Below are 25475 nucleotides of genomic sequence, written 5' to 3' on the forward strand. Positions count from 1 at the left end.
ATATTTGAATGTTTTATTAATAATGGATTGAATAGCTGTGATGTAGAAGGTTAGGCAATATATTTTTTACCTGCCACCACATCACATATACACTTCTAAACATTCTGGAATTGTTTTGCACTCATGAGGGTGATCCATAATTTGTTCTAACAAATGGACATAATATGCAAGCATCACCACTCTTTGTTACGCATTTGAAAAAGGAAGGAGGGTAGTTCATTAGAATGCATGAGGTGATTCTCAGTAGTTTCATCTGAATGTTACAGCTGTAGGCTTTATAAACTCAATAGTAAAGTTGCTTTATGAATGCCTCCTATTCATTGAACTGTAGAAAACTTCCTCTAGGGAAGATTTTGATTTCATGTTCATTTTAACTTCCAGAAAAGGAGGAAAGCAGCTGCTCTTAAACATACTTTACCTGATTTTGAGATAATGGAGGATCATGGCTGAATGTCAGTCCTGCTTTAATGAGAGAAGTTAAAGCTTCTGCTCCCCATTCTCTCATTCTGGAGTTTGGATGCTGACAGACCTGAAAACACAGCAATGTTTTGTTTAAAGTCACTTTTATTTAACCAAGATTTGAATATATGTAATATATAAAAAATGGATATTTTAATTATATTAGAATTTACATACAATATTATTATAATTTTTTACAATGATATAATAAATCTCTAGATGATGAAATTAGGTTTACTAGTAAAAAAATTTTTTATCTTTTGGACAGACATACCTTCTGAATAAGGAAGCAATAGGAAGCAGTGAAAGACACAGAAGGAAACATAATGAAAACCACAGCAGTTCAAGCCAATACATTTTCCAAAATGAATATACTAACTGTTAATTCAGATAATGATTGATTAAAAAGCACCAAATAACTCTTCAATGAATGCCTGAAACTCTCAGGTTTAACTTAGCCTTAAGCTGCTATAAAATTCAAAGTTTCATCTTTCACGCGCTGCTTAACATAATCAAGTGAGGAAGCATGACAGTAGCCAACACAGAAAGCATCTGCTCTTCTATATTCTCAAATACAAAAAGTAACTACATAGGGAATGTAAAATAAGGCTTACACTCCATTATTTCAAAAACTTGACAAAACAATAACAAACATTATTTCAAGCTTAAGTTTCAAATGCGTGTCTTCATTTCTCTTTGCCTCCTAATTATGTAAACCTAATAGTTTTGCCAATTGCTTTTTTTAGAACAGAAAAATTAAAAACATTGTGCAAATCCATTGCATACATACCTAGTATGAACTGTACTCCCATATCTGATACATTACCCTCAAATGAAGAAGGGAAGTCTACAGTTTCATTGATCTCTACATAATTATTTCCACCCACCCTTCCAGCCCTAGCTCAGATGGTGTGAGAATCCAGAATCAAAGTCCAAGGCAGGATCATAAGGAAGGCTGATGGTTTTGGTTGGTGGACCATTCCCTTATCAGCCACTAGCCAAACCAAAAAGGAGGACGATGCAGAAGAGCTAGCTTAATGTTAAAGAAATGCAGACAAGAAATTGCTACTCTCTGGAATTACTTATATTTTTGTTACTTTATATGAAAAAGAGAGAATTTGAACTACTTCATGATGCTCTGAATCTGACCAGATAATCAGTTCCAGAGACAGGGAACGAATTCTTCCCTCAGGTTGTGTTTAATTGAATTTGCAACTGGTGTTTTCTCCTTCTTAATTGTACCTTGGCGACTTAGGTTTAAAAGGGAATAAGGCAGTACTTTAAAAGAAACTGAAATAGACTGTGTATTTCCTACAAAACAGTGATAAATACCCACAATGGATAACAGACTGAAACAGACTGCTTACTAGATGAAAACACAGAGTCTCAAGATGTGGATGGTGAACCTTATTGTCTTGGAGGAGAAAAAAAAGGCAAGAGAAAGAGATGCCTGTGCTTCAAGTCTTTAAAACCCTAAGTATCCAAATTCCTTCTCCTAGATAAAAGATTACAAGGAGATGATCTCCATAAATAAGGTTAGAGATGGCCAATCCTTAATACTTTTTGAAATAATGGACTGGTTCTAAGGAAGTGTCTGATACTTTCTGGAAAAAGAGGAAGAAAAGCTTTCTCCTTTACCCATTTTAAAGCAAACCCTGTTTTTGCATTTCACTCTTCACATATCTGTGTAGAGAATTAAAACTTTATAATTACATTCCATCACCCGTTTTTAGTTTCAAATCCAAAATTTAAGATTTTTTTTCCCTTGATGGACCATATTTTTTCATGTTGAAGTTAAAATACTTAAGAAATTGAAATAGGATTATGACACCTATTTTTATACTTGTACAGTATTCTCTTAAAGAGACCATTCAAAATATCAGCTTAAACAAAATAAACAAACCCTTTGTTAGTAAATCTAATGGCTTCAATCTACCTGGTAAGGACACTAAAACATATCTTAAAATCTTCCTAAATATTTGTACTATGTGAATCCAAAGTGAAACTTGTTCATGTTACCTTAATTGTAACACATACATGAGGTATAATAAATTGATCATTTTGAACACTGCCGTGCTTAAAACATATAAAGACTGACGGCACCATAAAGACAAAGTCAATAAGAGATACTAAAATATTGGAACTTAAATATATAAATTCACTTTTAAATTGAAATTGTGATGCATTCAAGTTGCAAAAACAAAGTCCATAAACCAAAACATGTAAATACAATTTAGATTTTTTTTTTTTTTTAAATTACACTTTAAAAATGCATTTCCACAAGACCTTGATTAATACAAACTAAGTTCTCGTATAACTGATAAAAGCAATCAGTTACCTCCAGAAGATGACCGGTCAGAGGTCTCCAAAGAATCTCAATCCTGTGCATGTTAACTAGTCCTGTTTCCAGTAATTTAGCAACGGCAAAAAGCGATGGTTCCTTAATAAAATGGAATTTGAACACATGACGTTGAGGCAATTCAGGTAATGTCAGAGCCTTTTGCTACATTATAATTTATAAATTAAGGTGCAACTAATCTCACTGAAGTACTGTGTTTCATAGGCTGTGAACACTGTCACAACAGCTTAGGTAGCATGGCTGGGAAGTTTCCACAGCATCTGCAGTACTTCATCAGAAGCCACAAGGGGGTAGCAACAGCATACCACGAAGAACACTTCTTTCATTATTTTTCATATCGTTTTCTCAAAGTTTGACAATAACCAGCGCACTGATACTCCTTTCAAAACTCTCATTTTTACATAGTCCTCCCTTCAACCAGTTTTGTAACATATTTTACTAGCAAAATAGCCTTTTTCCCATCACAACTTTTAAAGTTAAAATTATATGTAAACAAACAATATAGAATATTTCATTTAAGAATCCCCTTATGCTTTATCTTCCATTGGCTTCATAAATGCCCTCCAGGAATATGATAAATTTCCCATTCATCAAATACATATGCAAATATTTGTGATAAGCTTCTTTTATTTTTTTTTTTTTTTAAATCAACATACAGTAAAAATGACTGTTGCGCTGGAATTATTCCCTGTTCCCATTTTTGTTGATTTTTTATTCTCATTTTCAACTGATTTTAAACACAAACTTTGCTTATTTTAATTCGTTCTTTGTTGCTGTAATTGTCAGATATTATAAAGCATATTTTCTGTCATCATTATCTCTAGTGTAATAGATCAAGGAAAAACTTTCAGAAACTCTCCTCTGGGATTAGATTGTGACTAGGAGAATATATACTCAATTTTATTCAGTCACAGGGTCTTTAACCTTTCTGCACTAACAGTTGTTTACTGAGGCTGGCAGAAATACTATAATTTTCCCAAGTAAATATGAATTATCAGGGGGTTTTTAATATCTGAATTGTCAGGCTTTTTCTGAAGTATATTATACAAGAAAATAGAAATGAAAATGAGCACCTCACAGAACATACTATGCTATTCAGAATCCCTAACCTCTGAAATTACAAGGGATTTTAAAAGTTTTATCCACCCACAATCTGATTAATGGAAACACATGATACTCCTTAGTTAACAAAAACCATAGCAAGAACACAATGAGAATGTTCAGAGAATTTAGTAACCCTATGAACCATAAACAAGATATTCTCTGGTTCATAATTTATTTTTTACTCTAGAGTATCAAATGTATTACTGTCTTAATATTAGAAATAGTTAGCTTAAAGGATAAATGTACAAGTCTTCCGCCTATTTCACAAAAACATCTAAAAAGAAAATAAAGAACTCTGATACCTTATTGTTTCCATAGGCCATATCCATGGCTTCCAGAGACAAGGAGCAAAGCGCGTTTATTAAGTGATGTAAAGACACATCGTCAAGGTACCTGAAAAATAACAGCTATCAAAATACTGCCAAGTTTGATACACACACATTAGTTTAATTGTAAGATAAGGTTTCTTACTGTGAGCTTTCAAAAAGCCTTGAAAGTATGTTGGATATAACTGGCAGATCAGTCATAACTGCTGTAGTCAGAACCTTGAAAAAGAGACAGAAACGTGTCTTATAGATTGCCATAGAAAATACTGCATAATCATTAACTGTAAAATGAACAATCATGCTTACTGTGCTGGGCCCTTCTACAGCTCTTCCAGGCTTTAATGCACCCCCAACACCAGGCTTCAGTCCCAGAATCCACACAAGATGCTGAAATACAAAAGGATAATTTTCAGCAGAAAAGCCTTTTCAGGCAGAGAGGAAACTAACATTGTACTTGAGCTAGCCAGCAGCCTTCCAGTCAAACAGAATTCAAGGGAAATGCTACAGTACTTACTCCAGGCAATTCAAAGTACACCATGAGTAGAATCAAAGCTTCTTCTATTGCTCACATAAAAACTCAAAACCAAATTATGGCAAAAAAACAAGGCATAAAACCAAGGCATAAATATTTCCTATTATACCTGAAGAGTAGCCAGGACAAGTTGCCACGATGTACCAAGAACGGCTCCATGGCAGTGAGCTAAGTTGAGTAATGTCCTCATACACTGGATATTTTTTGAAGTCAGCTAAAAAAAAACCAAAAACCAAAAAAACCAAACTAAATGAGCACATGATTTTTATTATTCTACAATAATAGTGTTTCTAGGAAACTTGCAATTTTTTACTAAATAGCTTAAAGATTACATTTTGTTTGCACTGGTGCAATGTATCTTTTTTAGAGTACTTCAGTATCTATCCTTCTCTCAGTCTTATCTTGCTGGAGTTGAATACGATTTGATCACTGCCCTCTCCTCCCAGTCTCACATTATTATCAAAGACACAAGTTCAAGTACACCAGCTTTAAGTGCACCTTCTCCACAAAATCGGAGCCTATCTTAAGAAAAATATATATAAGTGAATCTTCACACACGGGCACATAACAGAGCTGAGACCTAGGGTTCTTCAAATGTAATGGATGGGAGCTGCTGAGCTAAGAGATAAAAAACGAGAGTGAGTCTTTACAGTTAGAGAACTTTGCTGTCCAGGGCTGTTCCAAATTAAAAGCTTAAGATAACCATTATTTGTAAGAATGCTGTTTATCTGTCGCCTATTTTTGAGACACATTGAGATGCAGAAAGAAGCAGTTAAGCAGGATGAGATCACTTACAAGTTGTACTTACCATTACTGTTCCCTGTGGCTGAAGAGCTAAGGGTTGCCCTACTGCTACTACTTGCTGATGGGACTCGCTTGAGGGACTGATCATTTGAACATTCTGTCCCTGAATGGAATATGCTAGAGGAAAATTGAAAGGAAAAAAATCTAAATTGAAAACCCAGTACTTATTTGTAGGAACAACCACCTTCTGGCAAACACATTCCAGAGAATTTTTTCACAGCATTAGCTTTAAGGTAGCTCACTTTGAGACCTTTAGTTATATTTAGATTACTACGTCATTGCCTTACAGAGTTAAAGGAGCCAGTAATTACTCCCTCTCACTAGCTATTGTTTGCAATACGTTAATACATTTTATGTCGAGACTGCAATATTTGCACTAAGATACGAGCATTAAACTATGTCTCAACTCATTCATCTGTGGTAATTGTGTGTAATTGTGCTAGTGGACTCAGAAAATGAAGGTGTCACAAATGCTATGTCATGATGTTTTTCCAACACAGGACTTCAGCACACCCGTTTTATAACTTACCTGTAAAAAGAAGAGTAACCTATGTAAAATAACTTAAGTTCATTGCTTCATTTCCATAGAGATTTGTGTAGCTCAGTCATGCATACTGCTTCACAGACTTATGGTCTAATAACACACTTAGCTTGTGGGCTGGAATAAAGGTGCTAGTCCTTGTTCCCAGACCAACGTATTTTTATTTTATTTTAAGAGGTCTAATGTTAGATCCATTTGCATATTTCTCCAGGTAGTTGCATTTCTCAGTTCATAGTAATTAATTTTCAACATTAGAAACAGAGTACATCCTCAACTGGCATATCCCATGAATTACAACATTTTTTCAGGATGTGGGAAACATTAATTCAACTTCTTGTAAGCTGAACAGAGCCCAGAACTTAAGATCTTCCATTTACGCAGGAAGTACTACCATCACTAGACAACGGTAGAAAAGACTGTAGTACACCACAAATGCAGGATGTTCCAGCCAACTCTTAAGTATCTGAGTTGCCCAGAGACTTTTTCAGAATTTGAATGCCTTAATTACATATCCTAACAGATCTTTAGGATGTTAGACAGATCTCTTTAGAATACAAACTTCTGACACATGCTAAGCATTCAGGAAGTTTCAGGTTGACTAGAATGATACCCAGCAGATGCTGCAAGACTAACCAGTTCTGGAAAGCAGGCAGTCTAGATTGTGTCTGAGGATTCTAACATAATTTAGTATAGACAAATACTACAGTTCCTATCTTTCCAATCACATCTTGAGAAAATTTGGGTTTAAAGGACAATACATGGAAACACAATTAAGGAAAACCTATATACTTACATTTGCTAGACAGAGCTGCAGTTGTGCTGTTTAATACAGTAAGGGCATAGTGAGGAGGCAAGGATCCTTTGCAAATGGCAGTGATAAAGGCATCTCTTGATGTTACAAGAGCCAGTCTTCCACAAAGTGCAGCCATGGTCAGTTCTGCTTTTAGAATATTTTCAGTGGCAGCTTCATCAGTGCTGAAAGAGTACACATCATTTAGTAAGAATTAATCCACGGCACAGAAGCAGGCAGCTAACCAAAACTGAAAGCAATGAGAATATATACTTTAAATACTGAAGAGCAAGCATAACCAATCAACAAAATTCTTCAGAACCATTTCCTATAAAATTGGTCTTTAGTTCTGAATGACTTGGCAAAGGAGACTATGAGGAGGTATTTAACACTAATTTCAGAAAATGGTGTTTGACAACAAAAGACTATTTGAAAGAGACAATTAAGTTAAGAGACATTATTTAGTCTCTTATCAACAGTAATAAGGACATAGGTAAAATCACTTCAATGTGTTGAAACATTCAGTCAAAGTAAAAAGGAATAAAAATAATTTAAATAGTTCAAATGCAAGCCTTTGACAGTGTAATTAACTGTTCTTTACTGAAATACATTAGAAGTTGATGCTAGAGTCCTGGAGACTTTTGTGTCGTTTCCTCTTAACGGGTGGCCACTCAGTCCAGCCATCACTAAGCCACAAACCTGTCTGCTCAGGTGCTATGAACAGTGTTCTCTCACACAACTGTCAACTTGACCAGTATCAAAAGTCAGTTTAAAATATAGCTGGGAATGTCATCTTTGAAAAATCAAGAGAAATGAAAGACCAAATACCTTGCATCAAGTAGGAGGGATAAAGCAGCCAGAAGACCACACCAACAAGCATTCACCATTTCTTCCCAGACAGCTCTGCTAACTTGAAAGAAATACATATACTTGTTTATAGCAGAAACACAATATTTTACTGAGTAACTTTCAATTATATCACAAACAAAATGCTTGCTACTGCATCTTTTAAAGTGTGTTTTTATATGTATGTTTGCACAGACACATATATGTGTATACACAAACACACTCACCCGAGTACCATTTAAACAGTCACATTTAAAGTAACACCGAGAAAGTAAAAAATGTCACCAAGGCAATGATTATTCTAAATTACACCAAAAAAATCTTACAGAGGTATATATAACTATTTTTAATAGTTATAGTCTGTAAAAAAAAAAAAACAACCCAACCAACATTCAGAAGTGCATACATGTCAGAGAAGAAACCCACTGAAATTTTGCAGTGAAGGAAAAATACTCTCCCCTGGTATTTATAATTCTCCATATTTTTCATTTCTTTAATTTAACAGGAAAATAAATATGGGTCTAACAGACCGATAACCTGCCCGTACCGTTTCCCCGCCTCGCTCCCAGCCAGGAGGCCGGGCGGGCCGCTGCCGCCTGCAGCACCACGGAGAGCTCCGCACGCCCCGTGCGCCCCACAGCCCCTTCCCGCCCCCGCCTGCAGCCCCGATGCTCGGGCCCAGCGGCAGCGCCCCAGCCCCGGCGTCCTGCTACGCAAGCCGAAATCACTCCGGAGAGCCAAGTCCTTCTGTACCTACATACAGAGACTCCTCATGTTGCACAAATACAAGCCTCAGTTCCTATTCTGCTTTTTAAAGTTCTTCCCTAACTACTTCCACCTTATTTAAAACCCCTCCATTAAAACATCTTTTCGTCTTGTTACTAGAAATACTTTTCTCTTTTCGTTTTCATAACTGCCACGTTTCTCTCAGTCGGGTTGTCTCTTGTGACCTTGGATCTCAGTGTTAAGCAGAATTAAGGACACAGGAAGGCAGAATAGTAGCTCTGGAGAACAGAATGCCTGTTATCTCTCCCTCACACCCCACATACATACATGTAAGACAGTATTAATACACCATAAGGAGTCTATGGCTAAGGTGCTCTAAGACAGAAGCAGCACATCAATTTTTTTTTTTTAGAGACTACTGCTGTTCCGTTACAAAAAATATCCCAAACCCCCACTTCATTAGAAGTTTTTATATACAATTTAGGAACAATAAATTTAAGCAACAAAGCACGAACTATTTCAATCCTGCTTTACATAAAACTGCTGTATTTTATCTACCTAGTTCTTTCTCTGATTGGTCAGATACAGACTGCAAGTCTTGCTGCTCTGAAGACTGTGCTGGTAATGAAGTTGTCTCTGTTGTGGTTTGACTGACTGTTTCTGCCTCTCCCAGCTCTCCTTCAATCATGGTAGTGATACCACGGACCAGATCCAGTAAACAGTGAAATGCCACCGACATGGCATAGCCTTCAGGAATCGTAGGTGGCTCCACTTTATCCAGCATTTCCAAACTAAAAAAAATCGAAAGCATGACAAGTGTGTAAAAGTACCAGTGTGATTAAAAACAATAATAAAAAACAAGATTCCAAATGAATGTTGAGTACAAACAGGCCCCAAATACCATCTTTCAAGATTTATAGCAACTCAAGAAAATGACCTTCTTGATTAAGTCATTAAGTAAAGGAGTAAATTAGTCATTAAATAAAATAGTAAACGACAGGGTACAAACCCTGAGTACAGTATTTAGATCTGCAAATAAATATTTTAAAATATTAACACATACAAGCAAGCATCACTGAATGAATTATTCTGCTTTTATTATTATTGTACTTAAAGCCACTGCAACAGAACCTGTTCAGAAGAACACAAGTACATAGAAACAACAGAGGAAATAGGTCAGAAAGTCATGACAGTGTGAATATAGTTATAACAAATTGAGAACAAGTCCGACGTTCCATTATCGTTACCTTTGAATCCGTAAGACCAGAAAAGCCTGTCATAGCTAGATAATATATAACGAAATATTCATCACCTACATGCATAGGTAAACAATGGAAGTTATTTGTACAAAGAGGAAATATCTACATGATTCACTGCTGACAACCATGCAATTAAAACACCACAATGCTGTAACTGCAGCCTCATTGCCACTTTTCTTCATATTTTACCTTAAAAGCACATAAAAAACTGCTGAGTTACAAATCCAACAGGAAACAGATTGTAGCTGCCACAGCAGCGGCATCTACATAAGGAGAGACAGCCTGTTACAAAAACTACCTGCTACCCCAACAACCACTGTTTCATCATTTGCTGTACAAACTACTCTTAAAAAGGCTAGGCCTTCCAGCTACAGTACACCAAAGGCACTTCTACACTGCAGCGTCACCACTCTTTTCTGCATAAAGGATTTTTCTTTTCCCAAACATGTAACAATTCAGTTACTACCTCTAACTTCCTGAAGATGGCTGCCTTAGATACCTGGGGGCATAGGCAGTATAGGTAAATCAAATGGTCAACACTTCACCCTCTATTTACAAATGAGTGTGTATATACATATATGGCTCTAATTAAAATTATTAATGGGTTTTATAGTTACAACGTACCTGTGAGGTAGAAGTCATGTGCTCTTACTTTCAAAGATGGGAAAGCAAACTACTGAATAAATGAAGTGAGTTGGTAGAGTTACATGGGAATGGCCATGAAAAATCTTGAATAGTCTTTGTCTATTCCTCTTAAAAACACTTACTTCCTCATGTAAAGAGGAAGACAAGGCATAGTGGTCTGGGAAGAGACAGGCCCACACTGGCAAAAAGGCCTCTGCTAGCTCTGTTCACAATTCATACCTCCAATTAAATTATTGTGTAAAAGTATAAGATGTGGCCACTGCATGAAAATCTAATTACAACAGTTGGAGAGAATCAATGCTAGGATGAGACCCAAATCTAGTTACAGCTAGTCATCTCCTTACATGCAGGGACTACAGACAAAAGTACAAGACAGGAGAAAAACTGCTGACAAGACATGCTAGCGACAGTTCCATAATCTTAAACAGAAGAAAAAAAGAATTCAAAAATTACTCAGAGGGAATCATGGAGTCACTGGAGGGATCCAAAGGTAAGACACAAGCAAGTTCAGAGCAGCCCAGGAGACTATGATGGTGGCTGCAATGTTCTTCAGCCAGTTAAGAACAGAAAGTAAGAAAAAAAGAAATGGAAGACAAGTAGGAGGTTGTAGTAGTGGGCCAAAGCATGAACTAGCTTTCATCCACTTTTCTTAAAAATTTGCATTTCCTGAGAACAGTCAGGTAACCTAAAACAACATTCATGGACACTGCTGGAACAAAAAGTTGTCAACACATACAGGTTGAACTACTGAAATCGGAGGATGAATTTGTCCTTCTGTATCTCAAAGGTAGATAAAGGAGTTTCTGCCTTAAAAAAGTATTGAGATCCAGGCTATTTGCTGATTTCACTGCGTATTAGTATGCCTAAATTTCATGGGCTGTACAAATGATTTCCAATTCATAACAGATTGATCCTCAGTGGTCATGATTGACACAAAAAAACTTCCACTATTTCAAAAGTAAGGTAGTATTCACAGCTCTAAACTGAGAACATGATCTCCATTATACAAAGTCATGACAAAATAATTGGTCATTCTAAGAAGCATTCACAGTCTAACCTTTGTATATAGGTCATATACCGCAATATCCTGTTCAATAAAAACTGTAAATACTGTAAAGCTGGTGTAAGAAAGCTGTTTTTCACTCCCACTGATGTCCCAGTTGCTTAATGCCCCTAATGTTCGCCATTACATAACCCAGCAAAAGATATTCTAAAATTGTTATACACTGTAGTGAGGCCTAAAAGTGAAGAGTTAATACAGCAATGGTAGGGGGGGGGGGGGGGGAGGGGGGAATCCAACAGATGCTAAAGCCATAGGGGATATTTGGATCAGAATCCAGAGCATTCGGACAAAATAACGAAAAATCAGAACACCTCATGGCACTGACAAAATCCATAATATACCTCAACGCCAGTGAAATGAAGACCTCAATATTCACTAATAAAAAAATCCTTAAACCACCAAGTTGGAAATGAAAATATTTGTTATATACAATTTCAAAAATTATAGACTTACTAGGTAGCTTTAGCACTGCCTTGTACTGTTACATTCAGGATAGGTATCCAAGTGCCTCTGTACTCAAAGGCAGGTAATACAGTTGCGCCTCCTCCCATTCCAAGCACTCCCTGGTTAGTTTGTGCTGAGCCAGTATTCCCTGATGCATTGCTTCCTGTTCAGAAAAACAAAGTCATAAAGTTAACCAATCTAATTTTAGTGATCAACAAACATCCTTTTTCTATATTTAATTTTTAAGTTGAGATACATGGATTAATCTGAGACACCCTGCTTGATAATAAAAACCGACACCAACGCAAAAAACTATTTTTGAGCTCCCTCTGCTGTCTGAAACACGATCTTACGTGGAAAGTAATTAGTTTAAAAGGCACAGTTGATTGATGCCAACTGCCTTATTTTCAGTCAGAATAAAATGTTTCCGTGAAAGGTATAGCAGCATTCATAACATTCTGTGAACCAACTAAACTTACATGGTCTGGATAAAACAATATATATTTTAGTGAAGAGTCAGACAGATATTTAAAAGCTAAGGATTATTTGAATAGTTGCATCTACAACTCAGTAGTAGGAAAAAGAGTTTAATCATTCCAATATCATCACAAACTTTAAAGATTTCTGAAATGCAAAAGCAACAAGAAGAAACTCAAAGAGAACTGCAGTGTTTGAATCTGTTCCATGCCAAGGTAGAAGAAAAGAAACCACATCAGGGAAGAGCTGACAAAGTGCCAACCAACAGCTAGGAGGCAACAAATTTTGGTTCCAACTTAAAAAGCCAAAAACAGCAGATGAAAGGACAAGGAATTCTGTACACATATACTTCCTACAGATAGGAGGAGGTCTATGCTTATTAGGAGTAGGTACCACAAGTTCAGACTCTCTCTGTACAGACAATGGGGAGAGAAGGGCAGAGTCCCCAAGAAGGCAACTCACAACACCTAACACATCAGTATAATAACTGCCATTTTGGTGTGCTCGCTTTTAATATGTAGAGAGACTAAATGACTAATTTAGGCAATATGAATAGACACAGAAGCCTACGTATACACTTTAACACAGTAAAGCTTAACAGACTGAAACAGCAAAATCATACTGCTGAACAGAAATGGTTAACCAAACACTGCCACTAGCACAAACACGGTTACACTGGTGTCATTTTCTGTGATCCCACTGAGCAGTCAGACATATACAACTGTTTTTCTATCAACGTAACTCCTTTAAGTGGTGAAGAGGCTTACATTACAGCAATATAATAAAAGTGACACAAAACTCAGGCAGACGCAGCTTTCAACTTCTATGAAACCGCTACCTTGCTGCAAAACTGAGGCTCAAAAGCCAACTACAGGTGTATAAGACAGCCTGCTACGACACGACTATTGTTATAATCAGAAGACTCAGTTCAAAAATTAGGTTGCATTGATCTGCTCTTTGCGTGTTAGACATGGCCACAGGAGGAAAAGAGGCAGAAAGAGAAATGCATGAGAAAGAGACATGAGAAACACTCAGGCAGAAAGAAGAAGTGAAAAGGTAAAGGAGAAAGCAAACTGGAACAATAAGCCAGAGAAATAGCAACAGCACTAAGGGTATGACCCTAGCGCAGTGCAGTTTCACATGAAGGCAAAATTTAAGTTTTCAGGAGAATACGTATTTTAGAATGGCTTCTCATATGTGCATGTTAAGACAATGAAAAGTGCTTTTCTGATTTACCTTAAGTGGATTAAACTAACCCAGAAATAATACTAATAGAAGCGCTCTATCAGCTTCCATACTGACAGCTACTGACACAAACTTCTTCACATTATCAGTGCTAACACCAAGCTGGAATTCAGACTTCATGAGTGAACCCTGGAAGGTGTGAGTCTAAACCCAGACTTTTTAATGTTTATTAATTTAATAGTACATATGATAGATAATAATTATACTTTATCTGTTTATGATCTCTTTTAAGAAGGCATGTCAAAAGACACCCTTAGACATTATTTTTATGTTGCTTGTTGCTCAGGCCTCTGCTTCCAGAACCATGGGAAGAAGCGGAGAGCCTTAACTCGGATGTAAATGCCTGCAAAGGCATTAACAGGGGGACCATTTCTTCTTCTAGAAATAAAAATATACCTAGTGAAATGCCAAAACCCGGGCTGCAAGAAAAGACAATCAAGTTTAGTTTCAGTAAGTGACTGTTTTCAGCTTATAGAAAAAGCAAAGATCATATGTAAAACACAGATCTATCTTTCTTCCTCTTGGCTTCCTCAGTCCAGTTTTGTCCCTGAACATCCAGAAGAATGAGCTATTGCCTCCCAGAAGGAAGCAAACACACAGTCTTACTGCTTCAATTGCACATTCATAAATGACATCCTCACACAAGGAGACAGAAATAAGAAAAATTTGTTATAGTCAGAAATCAGAAATAATTCCCTCAGAAAAGTTGTGAACCAAGGAGCTTGGTCGCTGTAGAAGCACATATAAATGCAGGAGCATTGCTCTGCTGACAGGGGGCGACATCTTCCCAACAATACAGGTAGATAAAATCACCTGTTGTACCAGACCTGAAAACATTGGTTTGTATCAAGCTAGCTTTTCACCTCAATGAAGACAGAAGTACAGAACTGTACCGAGCCAAATGTATATACTGAATCAAATTGGAATTTATTATTACAAGAAAATACTGGAAAATTAAAATGATAGTAAGGACAAGGCTTTACCAGTTTGGCTTGGTGTCGCTGATGTGTTCCCTGTGCTTGGTACAAGAAATAGTGACTGGATGAAGGACCCCAGTGCATTCACAATATCACGGAAAACTTTAGTGGAATGTTGCTTCATATCATACGATTGACAAAAGGACCTGGAAAGTATTTCATAAAATATAAGAAGTATTTGACAAATTAGGGACTAAAAGCATATTTTAACAGCAACGCCCCCGCCCCCAACTGTAGACTAAAAGCACATTTTAACTGCAAATATTTAGGTGAATAATAAACTTTAGTTTTAGGTAAATGCTCCTTTGACACTGGTAAGACAGAGAGGCTTTGGAATACACAAATAACTATAATTCAGCCCTTCCTGGATAATAAACATTGCCTAATTCTTTATAAAAAATTATCCTGAAAAGCTTATTGCATTTAAGTTTCTACATATTTATAATGTTTTAGGAAGCATTTTCCACCAAAGAAAAATAAAAAGATTTCTTAAATTTTATGTAAAAGTGAAACTCAATATATTTAATACCTTAACAGCTGAGGCTGCACACAAAGCCTGTGAATAGATTCTACTGCAACAGCTCTTAGCCACTGTGGTTTGTCTGCATCCAGAAACTTAACCAGCAATGACAGAAAGATTTCACATTCTGTTACCTAAAAGATACAGTTTATAGCCATCAAATTAAATTAAAAGAAAAAGCCTCCTACAAAATATTTTCTCCAAAAAACTTGTTTCATCTTAGTAGTCCTGTCCCAGAAAGTTTTGTGCAGGATCTAAAAAACCCCTTCAACAAGCATTTACTCAAAATAATATAAAAACATACCTAAGAATCATAATATTTTTGCCAAGCTAACACCACATATGCAACTGTATTAAAGGAGCTAAATTCCTCACAGACATTGCAGTAAAGTTCTTACATGTGCTACAGTAAACAAATGAAATGGAAAAAAATCTTTTTTGGCAAATATCTAGAATTCAGGAGGTAAGAACAACTGAACATATGTTTTTTATGCATATTCTGTAAACAGTTTTAGCAACATAAGTCAAAAGCCTCTTAGCAATTATTAACAAGGCACAGCAATCAACATTATCTAAAGCCAGGCAAACAACTTAAGAACATCAAAAGGTTCCTAAAACCTTAACTGAAAGGCAGTCAAGTACAGAAAGACAACAGCTAATCTAATCTGAGAATTTATACAAGCCCATGTTTAATAAAATCATACATGTGGAATACATGAAAACACAAATACACATAAGAGAAAAAGAATATTTAGACTTTTCTTCCCTCAGTATATGACAACAGTTCCCAAGAACTAATTCATACTGATCACAGTACTGGCATATACATAGAAAAACAGAATTGCATAAAGAAAATTTGAACATATTCTTACCAGCAAACTGTAAAACTGCTTAATCAAAACAGAAACTACTCTCAGCAAACGCATACAGATGGGGAAGTATGGTTTTTCCACTGGTGCTGGGGAAGATGATGTGCTGGAACCTTGCCTGAATTTGATATTTGGGGAGAAGAGCTTTATAACAAGAGGGCATACCCTTTCTTTAAGAAGAAAGCTGAATTCCTGATGCTGAAAAAGAAAACAGAACAAATTACAAGCAGATATTCTTTAATTGCTACCAGTAGCTCTGATTATGCATCTTATTTACATTTACTGTTATGACCAAGCACTCTGAAGTCATGTAAATCTTGATATAAATTACATGCTCAGGAAATGAAAAGGAAGAATGGCAGACACCACTGTAAAGCTATCAAAAAGCATGATGAAATGACATGGTCGGTTTCATACCATGCACCCCCTCTTGTATTTTGCAAATTCAAATAGGCTGCTAATACATCATTTACTATATACTTAATTTTTTAATTTAGCTACTGTCTGCTAAAATGTGTTACTGTAGGATCATGGTGCATCTATACACAGTAGATCCACACAATTCATAGTCATGATTTCGGCTGCTTTGTAAGTGGGGTGAAGTTAATGTTTTTGTAGAAATAACAATGCCCCAAACAGTTACAGACCCGTCATAAATCACGCAAGATAAGAAAATGCATCTTTGAAGGAGATATAAACAGCAAACCAAAAAGTGAAGCAGAGTACAACACGCTCTACAAAATGCACAAACACAAATAAAGTCTATGGGAATAGAAAAAAGTGGACAAAAAGCACATAGTACTTTTCTATCATAAAAACCCAATGTAAAAGCTACAAGTCCTTTTCAAAAGCAGTACTCAGGCTAAATTAAAAAGGAGTTAATGAAGTGTAAATTTTATTACATGTGAACAAAAGTCTTCCTGTTTTCCCTCTGAGAACTACTCACTTGTAAAAACACTTGTGGAAAGTCATTGAGGACTGACTCAAGAAGTTCAAGGCCAAATGTCCGGGTCATTTCTGTCATACCCACGAGCCAGTAGGGAGCATCAGCATTAACTAACTGACAAAGATCCTTAAAAAGAAATACAATAACATTCACATTCTCTGCACAGTCCTGTAACTGGCATAAGTTTTCTGAGTCTACAACAAAATCCATGCTCTCTCCCTCCTTTGTAACGAGTAATTTTCCAATTTCAACATACTTTTTCCTCAAATACTTCTTTTATATAAATTATTAAGCAAAAGACTTTTTAAAAGATATATATTAAACTTTGCTGGTATCCTTGTAGCAATTGTGTTCATTCCTGCCCTCAAAAATATTTCAAGACGAGTGAATTTACTAAGGCAAGAAGATTTTTATTGGTGTGATGAATACAACTTCTACTTTTCATTATATACTCGACTTTAATACACAATACCAAGCACAAGAAGCAAGAGTGAACTATAGTAGCAATGTTCAGCTCGTGGAAAAAAGAATCTCAAATTTAATGCAGACATGCATGCTTAGCTATCATTTAAGATTTATAGTAAAACATTTTCCTAGGCCACTTTGTCTTCACTTTCCAATCATCCTCCTGGGATACAGCATATCATTGCCAATTACAATAAATACACATAAAGACTGAGGCTCTGGCTAAGGACCTTGTCAATATGCCAAAAGCAATTTTTTGAAATTTCTTACAGAGATGTAGAAGCACCCAATCATAACTACAAATATATAAATATATGCTCCCCAACTACCTGAAAAAGCATATATGCATCTTTAGCACATGGCTTCAGTGTGCTGACAGATCTTCTGTTACTATTTCCTTGAACTGCAACTGGCTGGTCAATAGTATCTGTGTAAAAACAAAAAACAGTTTTGTGAACAAAGGAACTGCTGAAAATCAAGTAAGCATTAAGTGTTCTTACAAAAAGATTCCAGAATGGCCAGGTAACTTTTCTGCAACTTATCATGTCTACAGAAATAAACGTTAGATTGAACATCAAAGATCATCAATACCAAGCACTTCTTTCCAATAAATGTTCTCTTCAAAACTACTACTGCCATGTATTTCACACTCAGTAATCTAAGTTACCTTCATCTTAAATGACACCCTCACCTCAAATTCCTTCACAATACTAACCTGAAGACCAGTTCTCACAGCTTGGCAAAAAATCTAGGTTTTCTATATTGCTGTACTGACTTGGACTGACACAATGGCTAAGGATTTCATCTCCTTTGAATACAAGTAAATGTATAAAAGACAGTAAAAATGAATACTGTCTGTGATTTCTTTTTTTATAAAGTTCATAGAATTTTTCCTACTTCTTCATCTGAAAAAGATAAACATTTGATGTGTGTCCAAAAAACAGGCTAATACAAGCAAGCAGAGTAAGTAGTATGCCCACCTTTGTATCGTTCATCTTCAGCAACCACTCTCTCAAATACAACAGTAACTACCTGCCGCACTGTAGCTGCCGCAGTGTTATTTGTGATATTATCTTTTGTGAAGTGCAATCGAAAACAAAGTACAATTGCCTGAAAGGAAAGAAAAAAAAAGTCACCTTACAACAATATATTTTCACCTTTTAGCTAAGAGTCGAGATAGCTGATTGAGGAGTGCTTTCCACTACAGTTTGTCAAAAGGTTGCCTGAAAAAAACTGGTTTCATCATTTTAAATTTGAAGAACCAAAGTAAGTTTTATGGATTACACTAGCCAAAAACCTCTTTAGTAATCCCCCCCAAAGGTAATCTAGAAGTAGTATTAACTGAAGACATTACAATGTGCCAATAAAACTACAATCATCATACAGAGAATACACAGTAATCAACCACATAAAACAACTTGTATGAATATTAATGTCAAAAGAACATTAGGATCATATGGTTAATCACAGAAAGGTCAGTCAACTCCAAAGCTAAAATGCCGTTCCTCTCCTACATTAAATCACAATACTTTCACAACCATGTTGCCTCAACTGCTATTATTCCTCTCTAAGGTGCGTATTTTAATGTGTCATTGTGCTGGCAGTGACCTGAATACTGTTTCCCATTGGATTTCATATTACCTCTAACACATAATTTAATACTTACTTATTTTATAATGAATTTTGAAGATGAACATCTCTATATGTAGTGAAACCTGTATTTCTTGTTCTTTTGTCCTTATTCTGTGTTCCTGCACTTGCATGAACCTCAGTCACACCTGTGCTACATGCTCTAAGCCATACAAGATTCAGAATTTTCTTTTGCTTCTTCTTCTTGTAAATTATTTGTGGACTCCACTCAGATGGTATCCCCACGGTAGTTTGAAATTTTACAACGCGATCATACACCTCTGGACTTTCAGCAGATACTGCATGATTCTCTAGGTTAATCTAACAGCAGTGCCTGTACTAAGGGACTTTTCAAGATGGTTTACCACTAATTTTCTTAAGTTAAATCAGTCAAGTTGAAACATGAATACACAATACACGTCTGGCTCAAACTGATTTTCTCTAAGAACCTTTCAACATGGAAAAAAAAAAAACCCTTCCAGATATTTCTGAAAGGATTCTTGGGGAGGAAAACCCAAACAAACCATTGCACCATTTTACCTATGCCAAGTAACGCTTATATTTGGTTACCTGAGAAACTCTAGTAATTTCAGGCCTTGGACACCACCAAGAAATTTTACAGGATATCGCTCTGTCAGAAATGTTTTCTTCTTACCCCTGTTGGAGCCTGCCCAAATTTGACTATACATTTCCAAATGTACTAGATTTTAACGTGCACTAAGGAAATTGTTAGAAGTACAACTAAGTACAGTTAGATTCTCCAGTAATTGTATTATGTGACCATGCTTCTGGATCAGGATACAAGACAACAGAAAGACGTGCTGGGAAAGACCTTCCCTACTTATTTGATGCTGCTGTGCCCACATGCTCTTGTGGTCCAAAAGTAGAAAGTTTCCAGACATTAGAGAGATGAACAAATAAAGGATGTTGGAAAATGTGTTTGGAAGACACACAAAAAAGTTAAGTGAAATAGGATGTAGATGCCAAGAACCTAAGAATAAGGGGGGAACAGAGAAAGCGGGTATATGGAGGCAAGGGAAGAAGAATAAATGAGAAAAGTGATGAGAAGCAAAAGGGAAAGGTACGGTGCACTTGAACAGCAACTGTCTCCTTCTAGAGCCTAGGTTCAAATCTGATCAAACAACATCGCACGTTGTTAAAGCACGCCTGCTACCCAGTTAATGACTGTCAATCCCATTTTCTAAAGTATTGCCATTTTCTTAAAAAATCATGCTTCTGCCCAAGAACATAGCACCTCATTTGGAAAATAAGTGTTATTTGGAACAAAAGAAACAACATAGTGCTGAAGAGTCTTTGACATAATTTGACTACTCAAGTCAAAAAAGAACCTACTGACAAACCATTCAATCCTCAGCAAGTTTCTATTCTGCCATTTATAGGTTTTATAAATCTTCCATTATCTTCCTGCACTCAGCAGACCTTTGTAACAGCTTCGTTTTCCTTTCATGTTTTTCCTTCCTTAAGTAGATTAATAATGATTTTAATATCCACACATTTAACCAGCTACGAAGTTATTTCATTAAAACCAGAAGCAAATAAAAACTGAAAACCTTCCACCAGAACAGAATACCTTCAAAAATAATCTTCAATTCTATTCTATCTCTCTCAAAAAAACAAACAACAAAAAAAACCCCAAACCAACACACTCTAATACTGAACCAATACACTGAAGGCAGAGCATAATAAAGACAGCAATTTAGAATGACCTGTTTAAAAACAAAAAATCTTTCTTAAGTTAAAAAGAAAAAAATTCTAAAATGTAGTCTAAAAGAGGAAATTACTTTAAACAGAACTTCCCAATTCACAGATGGGTAAACAATGTTGCTCCTTCAAAGAGAAGTATCTTGTAACTTAAGATTAAAATGGATCAGAATCCTTTTTTTTTTTTTTTTTTCCCGTAGTTGAAACATAATATCCCAAATGGTCCATGTTTAAAATTATGCAATAAAGTTACTTCAGTTCTGACTGAAAGAGCAATAACTGGACTGCTTCCGAAAGAGATTTAAGGCAGGGTGGCAGGCAGCTTCTTCTAATATTTGCTTTATTAGCGAGAGCTTACACTGCACTACGTGCTCTGATTTCAGTTCGAACACATGCATACGATGAATTTAGCAGATGAGAAGGACAGGCATTAGCCCGATGTATTTATTTAAAGTTCCCATTTAGTCAGAAATGTATTATTGCAGAGGAATTAAAAAACAGATTGAAAAGGAAGCTAAATGAAATCCTGTTTTCAGAGTCTAGATATTAAGACAATAGGGACACAACAGAATCAAAAAAGCCCCCTCCTCTTCCATTATTTCTAAATGCTTCATATGTAAAATTTCTCCCTGTTTTTTCTCTTGGATATTGTAAGCACTATAGCTGGCACAAACAAATTCTTACCTTGGACAGTGCTTCATCATGCACAACTGTATTGGTTGTTAGAAGTACAAGAACTGTCTGAAGCAATTTAAGTTCTTCGAGACTATTTTCCATCAGTTGCCAAAGCATATTAATAATGTTTCCTGCTGCAGCCTACAAAGAAATTATTTTTTGCCAACAATTAAGATGTTTACTTACTGGTATATCATGTGTACACATGTAAGAATAGCACTCTCATAAATGCATATCATAACTGAATTTGCCTGTTTGTACCATAGGACTACATTGAGAAGATAAAGCCAATTTCATTGTCACAAGCTTCCCAAAATATTTTTAAAGAGTTGATGATCTCTTAATACGTAGATCTCTTAATACGTAGAAGATCTCTTAATACGTAGTCCAAATTAAAGTGCATACTTCATTTTCTACTTGGAAATACAGAAGAGACAGTACAAAGACATCTTACCCTCAAAATTCATTCATATCAGAGAAAAAACAGTGTAATTTTACACAACTGAAGGTATATTTTAACAGTATTATTTTCACCAGCTACTTAACACACTATATATGCAGTACCATAATATATCATGACATTGACAGTTGCAGGAAATGTGCATCCATTTTATCTTATTTTTAAAAGTAACATGTAACAAAAACATAATACATAATGATATCACACAGAGTAAATTTTGTGAATGCCACCTTAAGAATTATATTTATCAAGGACCATTACATGCTCTGTTCCTGCAGTGTAAGAATGCAAACTAGATGAGCTGTTTTGAATTTTCATGAATTTCCTTCTAGAAGTTACTGTTTCCTCACCTCTTTTTTTGTTTTCCTTTTTTCATGGTCAAAGGGTTTTCTTTTAAATTACAATTTTTTAAAAACAGATATGAGTAAAATACTTTGCAGACTATTTTCATTGTAATATAGTGTCTCCTACAAAAAAAGTATTCACCTTCAGTTTGAGGCCTGTATTTCTTACACTGAAATATTTATGTATTCATATAAAGATTGATCTTACCTCTGAAACAACTTCATGGGACATGAGCCTCTGTATGGCTGCTAGACACAGCTGAGTGATCTTTGGTTCCTTTGTTCCACAACCCATTAGAAAAGGCTGAACTACCTCTGAGCTGTTCTCTTTCAATGCTTTCAAAAAAGATACGGAAGCAGTCAACGTTTAATACTTTCAAGAATACAATGCAAAATTTGTTAATCATACCTATTAACAAAAAGCAATCTCCAGTCTTGGAAATTTGGGATTTACTCTTGCACCGCAGGGAAAAGCCAAGTCAAGACAGACACTAGGCTGTGACAGCTCACTTCCACAATTACCCTGGCTGAGGCTCAAATCCCAAGCACCTTCTCCCTTACACACTCAAGTGACTTTCTCTTTCCAAATCCAAACCAGCCATTTAGAGTCCATTTGGTTAGTAAGAAGCTGTAAGGTTCTGTCCACCCCAGAGCTTCCTCTGGCCTCGCAGCTGTGACCAGCCTCAGGCTGGTAGCCTTCTCCTTCTGCTTCGCTTCCCCTTGGCACCGAATTAAAAAGCGACACAAAGCGTGGCACAGAGAGCTATATCAAAGCACGTGGCACAAAGGGGAACAGCAAAATGCCACTGACAAAACAAGAGGAGAAAGAGACTGAACTGTTTGCATCCTGGGTATGTACACCTGGCTGTGAATTTTTCAACCAGTGTTTTAGTGAGAAAGGGCAGCTTCTTAAAATGAAGCTTTGTCAGGAGAAAACACAAGTTTCATGAACTTGTTGTTGTTGTTGTTGTTGTTTTTTAGGAGAAAAAACTTCACAATGAATACAACATTCCACACTGACATTTTGAAAAGTTTTTCCCCATAAAAGTAATTCTAGAAATCTGACATAAACTTCATAAAATTAAAGGAAGACTATATTTCTGAAAGATGAAAGGAAAGCGTGACTCTGACTGATGAGCGCTTTTCTGTTTGCAGGTGTGGTTGTTGATTCATGCAAACTTTTTAAGATTTTGGCTGCTCATAAACATTTCAGATACTTAAAATTTCCCCACAGTTTAAAGTTCAATATGTGTTCTTACACTGTGTTTTAGTCTATGTGTAATATGAGAAATGTGTTCATTAAAAAGTTTCACGCACATTTTTAGATCACAGATCTTAACACAAACAGAAAAATACATTCTCACATAAAAGTGCAAATATGATTGACTTTATTTTTTCTATTTAGCAATTTGAAGTCTGCCTCTCAAGAGGGTTTATTATTAAGTAACACTACAACTAATTTGGAAAAAAAATGAAACATAAAGGTAAAAGCTACAAAAATATATTTTAGTGATATTTTTCAACTGAAGCACTAACTAACATGACTAACAAGTTTCTATGAAAAGAATAGGCTAGTATAAATTATAGATGCCAACTTTGTATAAGGTAATAATTCTTACAGGGCGGTATTAACACATACATAGTCCATAGTTTCATCAGCCTCTTCAGAGCCACTACAGGCTCTACGTCCAGTTGACAGAGGCTGACCTTGCACCAAATGTCTAATCAAAACCAATTAAAATGTCAGCATAAATGTGAACAAATACAAAGGTTCACTGCCTGTTTAACAATCTGCTTTGATTTCAACAGGTTTTTTTAACTTAACTATGAAGCAAATAAACCTGCTTTTAAAATATACAGTATAAACCATATCCACCAATACCACTCTCTTATGAAACACTCCATGATTTTCCAATTAAAAACAAAATACTGGCTACTGCATCAAAAACTGAAGTTTGTTCCCAATTAAGATATGTAATTTAGGCATCTAATTGTCAGTGTCTACACGTGAGCTAGATGTCTAAGCTGCCTTTATAGTCTATGAGCACCTACAACACATGGCTAATAGAGCCTAAAGAGCTCACTCTAACATGGACACAAATGCTTCTTCACTTATATAAATTTCTGAATTGCCATTAAATTCTAACCACCATGCAGAAAGAAGAAAGCAACATTTTTAAAAAGATACCACAGAACATTTACCCTTAAGACTCATGATAAAGTTCTGAATGGCAAAAATGGCATGAGAGTTAATAAATAACAAGACAAAGAAAAAATTAAATCTTTTACAGTATTTTTCCTATAATCCACCACAAACAATAATCTCACAACAGGATCTATACAAGAATTTTTACTTTATGAAGCTGAAAAAATTAATGTTTCGTAGATCTGGTTTGGTACCGATCATTATATTAGCTTCAGTCTTAAAATACATAAAAATTTTCTTATATCCAGGTCTGCTTCCATTTTGCTACCAAAATTATGTAAGAATATATTAAAAAAGAAATCTATCATAATGAACCACCTCAAAAAAGAAGTCTGGGGAAAGTAAAACTTACTCCTTCATTCCATCAGCAAGTCAGTAATTCTAATTTTTTAAAAGAACTTCTAAAACAAAAGTATGAATTGCACATCTCAGAGCCACATGGAAATAATTTCTCACATTTATCTCCTGCGATATAAAGCACAAGCTGACTTCTCTGTTGGAATTACTCAAATCCTCATAAATAAATTATAAAGCACGTACAGACTGCCAAGAATGCAGACTTTGAAACTGCTCAACTTAACTTTCTAGAGAAAGAAAGAAGTTAGATCAATGACCTCAGAGTTCTGGCAAGTTAAACACATCTCACCAGACATAATATTACCTCTGTGTATTTATCATTTTAAGATTGCATCTATTTTCCTAGTAATTACAAACCTACACAGTGTAATGCTTCAAGAAAGAATCAGGTCAGCTTATTCAAAACAATCTGATACAGTTGTTCTTATCTATTTTAGTGAAATGACAATTTACATCAAAATATAAAGAAAAATCATATCCTCATCAAAATATTTGGATTACTAGAATGTCTAGTAGATATTCCTAAATCATCTAGCAGTCAAAAAGTATCTCCTTCACTAGATTTCACAATTACATTAGCTTTTTGCAGCTTTATGATTACTAAAGTGTACATACTATCTGCCTCAAAAAAATTTTAAATAGCAGATAGGAGACAACAGAAATCCCGACATTAATTTATCTCCAA

The 25475-nt window shown here is 35.7% G+C and overlaps 1 protein-coding gene across 12 annotated transcripts in view; it reads right to left on the reverse strand.

The window, feature by feature from the left end:
- Positions 1-25475, reverse strand: part of MON2 (MON2 homolog, regulator of endosome-to-Golgi trafficking) — an 84862-nt gene that overhangs the window by 41624 nt on the left and 17763 nt on the right. For all 12 annotated transcript variants that reach the window (XR_014228109.1, XR_014228110.1, XR_014228111.1 and 9 more), the window contains exons 3-21: positions 22436-22563; positions 21433-21564; positions 18378-18507; positions 17727-17824; positions 16933-17058; positions 15990-16184; positions 15127-15251; positions 14604-14743; positions 11908-12061; positions 9046-9278; positions 7744-7825; positions 6919-7100; positions 5589-5701; positions 4890-4994; positions 4555-4635; positions 4394-4467; positions 4225-4315; positions 2798-2899; positions 419-529 (exon numbers count right to left, since the gene is read on the reverse strand). Coding sequence is in view for 9 of the 12 variants with exons in the window: in XM_082311212.1 (XP_082167338.1) it covers positions 419-529; positions 2798-2899; positions 4225-4315; positions 4394-4467; positions 4555-4635; positions 4890-4994; positions 5589-5701; positions 6919-7100; positions 7744-7825; positions 9046-9278; positions 11908-12061; positions 14604-14743; positions 15127-15251; positions 15990-16184; positions 16933-17058; positions 17727-17824; positions 18378-18507; positions 21433-21564; positions 22436-22563 (2402 nt within the window). In the remaining 3 variants the exon portion in view is untranslated. The remainder of the gene's footprint in view (positions 1-418; positions 530-2797; positions 2900-4224; positions 4316-4393; positions 4468-4554; positions 4636-4889; positions 4995-5588; positions 5702-6918; positions 7101-7743; positions 7826-9045; positions 9279-11907; positions 12062-14603; positions 14744-15126; positions 15252-15989; positions 16185-16932; positions 17059-17726; positions 17825-18377; positions 18508-21432; positions 21565-22435; positions 22564-25475) is intronic.

This window comes from Platalea leucorodia (genome assembly GCF_965183815.1).
Source record: "Platalea leucorodia genome assembly, chromosome: 4".
Taxonomy (NCBI): Eukaryota; Metazoa; Chordata; class Aves; order Pelecaniformes; family Threskiornithidae; genus Platalea; species Platalea leucorodia.